The 6546-nt window shown below is 43.9% G+C and overlaps 1 protein-coding gene across 1 annotated transcript; it reads right to left on the reverse strand.

Moving 5' to 3' along the window:
• Positions 1 to 256: 256 nt before the first annotated feature.
• Positions 257 to 2684, reverse strand: LOC127040963 (olfactory receptor 14A16-like). The gene has a single exon (XM_050935489.1). It carries the CDS (start codon positions 1417 to 1419, stop codon positions 499 to 501), a length of 921 nt encoding a protein of 306 aa, XP_050791446.1. The 5' UTR covers positions 1420 to 2684; the 3' UTR covers positions 257 to 498.
• Positions 2685 to 6546: the final 3862 nt, after the last annotated feature.

Raw genomic sequence — 6546 nt, forward strand, 5'->3', positions numbered from 1 at the left:
CAGATGCTGCAAATTGCTTTAGGGCCACCAAAGTCATTGGAACTCCAATGATGTGCTGAGGATTTACCTCAAATGACTTCTCTCCCCTACCCCAGTCTTACACCAGTCTGACTCCTCTGGTTCCAACGAAACCACTCCTGATTTATACAGACAATCAAGACAATTCCCATCATTGTTTTCACTGGCCACGGAATGGGAGCTAGTGGCCAAGCAGTGTAACGGGTATTGTTTTCACACAGAATGAAAGTCTGATTTCTTTTGCACACACAATTTACACCCATTTAACTCCACATCTGGACCAGATTTTCTACTTGTGTAAATCACCCCAGCAGCATTGACATCAAGGGAGTTAATCTGGATTTGCTTTGGTGCAACTGACATCAGAATCAGACCCGGTTGTGTGCAAGGTATCTGGTTATGGAAATCACTGACATTAATGAGCAGATACTAAGTAAGCAAGCTTTTATTAGATAAAGTCAGAAATGAATTCTTGGTGAATTACCTACACCCAGTCAGTCTCCTCAGGGCAGCTTTCATCTCCTTGTTTCTCATGCTATAGATAATTGGATTCATGATAGGTGGCAATACAGAATAGAGAACAGCCATCACAAGATCGAGAGCAGATGGGGAGCTGGAGGTGGGTTTCAGGTAGGCAAAAATTGTAGTGCAAACAAACAAAGAGACCACAGTGAGGTGAGGAAGGCAGGTGGATAGGGCCTTATTTCGACCCTGTTCAGAGGGGATTCTCAACACTGATTTGAAGATCTGAACATACGACACAGTGATAAAAATAAAACAGCCTAAGACTAAACACGAACTAAAGACAAGAACCCCAACTTCGCTAAGATATGAGTCAGAGCAGGCGAGCTTGAGTAGCTGGGGGATCTCACAGAAGAACTGATCCACCATGTTGCCTCCACAGAAGGTCAATGCAAACGTGTTCCCAGTGTGTAATACAGAGTTGAGAATTCCACCAATCCAGGCACCAGCTACCATTTGGACACAAGCTCTGCTGTTCATCATTGTCTCATAGTGCAGTGGTTGGCAGATGGCGACATATCGGTCATATGCCATGGTGGTAAGAAGGGAAAAATCCGCTCCCACCAAGGAGACGAGGAATAAGACTTGAGCAATACATCCAGCATAGGAAATGGACTTGGTGTTCATTAGGGAGTTGGCCATGGATTTGGGGACAATGACAGAGATGGAGCCAAGGTCTAGGATGGACAGATTCATCAGGAAGAAGTACATGGGGGTGTGAAGGTTGTGGTCGAAGACTATAACAGTGAAGATAAGAATATTCCCCACCAGGGCTGCCAGGTAAATCACTAGAAACACCACAAAGTGCAAAATCTGAAACTCCCGAACTTCAGAGAATCCCAGGAGAAGGAACTCGGTCAAGGTGGTTTGGTTGGACATTTTCTCTCTCAGGACATTGTTTCATGTCTGCGGAGGGAGAGAAGAGAACAAGGGAAAACATTAGATCAGTAAAAATAACTCTCTTTTTGTGAAAACCACCTTAATTTCCTTGAGTCAGACCCTTAGCTTGTGAAGATTGGTGTAATATGGGAATGAGGATGGAGAAAACAGCCCCAGTGACTCCAGTGGAGTTACTCCTGATTTACACTGGGGTGAGAAAAATAGAATCAGCTCAATGGACTCCAGTGCAGTTACTCCTGATTTACAGCAGGGTGATGAAGAGGAGAAATAGAAACAATTGCTTTTGAGGTTTTTGTATACTTCTGTTACCCAGAGGTAGGCGAACTCTGGATAACAGTGTATAAATGTTACTATCCTCAGTTTATCGAGGGGAATTGGGGGTCTGGCTGGCCATATTCTGCTGTCAGGGGAACTGCTGCAAATGTGGGGTAGTTTCACTGCATGCCATGGAATTACTTCCACATTATACTGCTCTAAACTGGAGCTGCATCTCACATGTAGGTGACTCAACCCAGTCATAATTATATGGTAAACTCGAGTTAGGAATACAGCCCAGGAGCTTTGATGCCCCGGCCGCCATTCTAGCCAGATTTCCAAGCTCACTGTGAGAGACAGATTTTCTGGCTTCCCTCCTGCATCTCTAACCACTCAACTAAACTCTCTCCCAGAGCTTGGAAGAGTACACAGGAGTCCTGACTCCCAGTTCGCCCCCTGCACTAACCCAGTAAATCCAACACCTCTCCCAGAGCTGAAAATACAGGCCAGGAGTTCTGGCTCTACCCACTGGACTCAACTCCCTCCCAGAGCTGGGAACAAAAGTGATGTGTCATGACTCCCAGTCCCCTCCTTTAATGACTGCATCAGACTGTATCTCAGCCTCTGTCCCAGTGACTCTCCATTGCCAACAGCAATGACTGCTGCAAGTGACAGTGTAGAATCATTGGGCTAATGAATACAAGTGAGACTGATTCTCCAGCATGGTACTTGGGGCATTCACCTGATGTCTGGAAGAGTTCAAGTCCCTGCTCCAGTGACTATTTAATTGTTCGTACAAAGTGGAGCAGCTTCAACAGGAGAAGCTGAGACAGTCTCATTTCAAAACAGGCCATAGCCTAGCGCAGGGGTCAGCAACCTTTAAGAAGTGCTGTGCCGAGTCTTCATTTATTCACTGTAATTTAAGGTTTCGCGTTCCAGTAATATATTTGAACTTTTTCAGGAGGTCTCTTTCTATAAATCTGTAATATAGAACTAACTATTGTTCTATGTAAAGTAAATAAGGCTTTTAAATTTTTTAAGAAGCTTCATTTAAAATTAAATTAAAATGCAGAGCCCCCTAGACCGGTGGCCAGGACCCAGGCACTGTGAATGCCACTGAAAATCAGTTTGCTTGCCACTTTTGGCACGCATGTCATAGGTTGCCTACCCCTGGTCTGGTGGCTCAGGTACCCTCTTGTAAAGTGAGAATTCAAACCCCTTCTCCACATCAGTCAGAGGGAGGGATTGAACCTGCATTTATCACAAGCCAGCAGAGTGCCCTAACCACTCAGCTCCAAGTTATGAGGGGTGCCTGTCCCACAGTCCTTATGAGAGACAGAAATAGAACCCCCAGATCTGGTTCCTCCCCTCTACACACTGGACTGAATTTCCACTCAGAGCCATGCATAAAACTCGGGAGGCCTGGCTCTCAGTCCCTGTTTCTCTTACCCACTAGACCCCAATCCCTTTCCAGGGCTGGGACTAGAATCCAGGAGTCCTGTCTCCTAGTCACCACTACTCTAACCCACTTGACTCAACCACCGCCCCTAAAGCCTTTTAATAGACAGAAGTAACAATAATCTGAGAACTAGACACAAATTAGATAGATAGATAGATAGATCATGCTAATAGAGAAACATAATTAAGAAAAGAAGAGATAAAGAGAGTGCAAGAGAAATACAGAACTGACAAAAACTAACAGATAGAGAAGTAAAAACAAACTAACTGAGAGAGAAAAGTACAAAGAGACAGACAGACACCAATAACAACAAACTAATATATACAGAGAGAAAAGTATCAATGAGCTGATAGTGTTTATCACAATTTTTGGACTACTTTGATGTAAACTCCTTAATCCATTCTAAAAAACTGTCTCTCAATTTCATCAATTTCCCCACTCTCAATAGAAGGAAACTGAGGCACAGATATTCTGCCCTCTCTTTCTGAAGGTAAAGTCTTCGGACTGGCTCAGTTTTCCATACCCAAATTGAGCTAAGAATGAAACTATGAAAAAAAATCTGTTGTCACTTACAATTTCATCCTTAAAGTGCCACTGTGTAATTCCCAAATATATTTAATTGCAAGAGCAAACTTATGGTGCCGGTCAATGTGGAATCCTCCCAGATTGAGATGTCTTTTCTCCCCAGCTACAGACTGCAATTTGTTTCCCCCTCTCTCTCTCTAGCCTCATACACACTGCTCTATCGATCAATATCTCTATCTAATGTTCTTATCACTGTACTATGAGAAGCCATTCCCCCACTGCAAGGAGGCTGAGCTGCTGGAAATACACTGAGATCTGTGCTGTCTGCAGATGAGCTGTGTGTCAAAAAGGCTGATGATGAAGGAAGTTGATTTATCCATGTCTGTTTTCCAAGGGCTTGTGAGACTCACTCCCTGGAGCCCTCAACAGCCCAGAGGCAACAATTAATTTCTCTTGCCCTCTACTTCCCTGAAGAGTTTCCAGAAAATAAAATAATCAGAATTACAACGAGGCAGCAGGATCTAGAGGAAAGATTGTGAGGAAAACATTGCGGGCACACAGATTGTACTCCAGATGTCTGTCATCAATTCGTCACCCTGCTGCTGACCTGCTGTGTTACCTTGGGAAAGTCAATCCTTGGGGCTGTCTTTTCCTTCCCACCCTTTGCCTGTCCCTGGGGTGGAGACTATGTCTTCCCTAGTAAAATGGGCCTCTTATGTCAGGTTAAACTATTAGATAATTAATTAATTGATTAATTAATTAATTATTAAAAAGCTAAGGTCCAAGGTATCCTGAGATCTGATCCCAACTATTCCTCTGACTTTGTTCAGTCTCTTCACTGCTCCATTCCTCAGTTGTCATCCCTACAATGGGGATAATAGTTACAACTTGCTGTAGTTGGAATAGTTGAAATAGTTACAACATCTACTAATGTGATATATGCCATCGTGTGCCAGCAATTTCCCTTTCCCATGTACATTGGCCAAGAAAAAAGTACGTAAAAGAATAAATGGACCCCAATCAGCCGTCAGGAATTATAACATTCAAAAACCAGTTGGAGAATACTTCAGTCTCACTGGTCTTTCGATTATCGACCTAAACGTTGCAATATTACAACAACTAAAAAACTTCAAAAACAGACTTCAAAGGGAGACTGATTAATTGGAATTAATTTGCAAAATGGACACCATTAAATTAGACTTGAATAAAGACTGCGAGTGGAAGGGTCATTACACAAAGTAAATCTATTTCCCCATGTTTTTTTCCTCCTCGTCCCCCTCTTCCTCTCAACTTCTTGTCAACTGCTGCAAATGGAAAGTTACATATTCAGCAAAATAGACAGAGGACAGATAGATACTTAGATATTTGGTTACCTCTTATTCAGTGCTCAAAGTATATTCACCTGTAACATCCTAGTTTAAAAATTGCTCTACAACCTTTTTAATGTTTAGTGCCAGCAGTTTGGTTCCACTTTGATTTAGATGGAGCCCATCTCTCCTGTGTAGGATCCCCCCATCCCAAAAGTTTCCCCAGTTCCTAATTAATGTAAACCTCTCCTCTCTACACCATCGTCTCATCCACGCATTGAGACTCTGTAGCTCTTCCTGCCTACCTAGCCCTGCGCGTGGAACTGGGAGCATTTCTGAGAATGCCACCATAGAGCTCCTGCATTTCAGTCTCTTCCCTAGCAGCCTAAATTTGGCTTCCAGGACATCTCTTCTACTCTTCCCTATGTCATTGGTACCTACATGTACCATGACCACCAGATCCCCCCAGCACTACTTAGAAGTCTATCTAGATGCCTCGAGAGATCCGCAGCCTTCGCACCAGGCAGGCAAGTCATCAGACGGTTCTCCCGGTCATCACAAACCCAGCTATCTATTTTTCTAGTGATCGAATTTCCCATTCCTAACACCTGCCATTTCCTAGCAACTAGAGTTCCCTTCCTCGGAGAGGTAACCTCAGTGCAAGAGGCAACCCCAGCACCATCTAGAAGGAGGGTCCCAAATATGGGAAGCAGTAAAATATCCTGTAGCACCTTATAGACTAACAGACATTTTGGAGCATGAGCTTTCATGGGTGAATACCCACTTCGTCGGATGCATGTAGTTGAAATTTTCAGGGGAAGGTATATATATGCAAGCAAGAAGCAAGCTAGAGATAACGAGGTTAGTTCAATCAGGGAGGATGAGGCCCTGTTCTAGCAGTTGAGTGTGAAAACCAAGGGAGGAGAAACTGGTTTTGTAGTTGGCAAGCCATTCACAGTCTTTGTTTAATCCTGAGCTGGTGGTGTCAAATTTGCAGATGAACTGCAGCTCAGCACTTTCTCTTTGAAGTCTGGTCCTGAAGTTTTTTTGCTGTAGGATGGCCACCTTAAGATCTGCTATTGTGTGGCCAGGGAGATTGATGTGTTCTCCTACAGGTTTTTGTATATAGCCATTTCTAATATCTGATTTGTGTCCATTTATCCTTTTCCGTAGAGACTGTCCAGTTTGTCCGATGTACATAGCAGAGGGGCATTACTGGCATATGATGGTGTATATTACATTGGTGGATGTGCAGGTGAATGAACCTGTGATGGTGTGGCTGATCTGATTAGGTCCTGTGATGGTGTCGCTGGTGTTGATATGTGGGCAGAGTTGGCATTGAGGTTTGTGCATGGATTGGTTCCTGAGCTAGAGTTACTATGGTTTCTTTCAAGAAAGAAACCAACAGGACTCCACTGGCCATCACATACAGTCCCCAGCTAAAACCCTTCCAACGCATCATCAGGGGTCTACAACCCATCCTGGACAATGATCCCACACTTTCACAGGCCTTGGGTGACAGGCCAGTCTTCGCCCACAGACAACCTGCCAACCTGAAGC

The sequence above is a fragment of the Gopherus flavomarginatus genome, assembly GCF_025201925.1.
Source record: "Gopherus flavomarginatus isolate rGopFla2 chromosome 12 unlocalized genomic scaffold, rGopFla2.mat.asm SUPER_12_unloc_1, whole genome shotgun sequence".
Lineage (NCBI taxonomy): Eukaryota > Metazoa > Chordata > Testudines > Testudinidae > Gopherus > Gopherus flavomarginatus.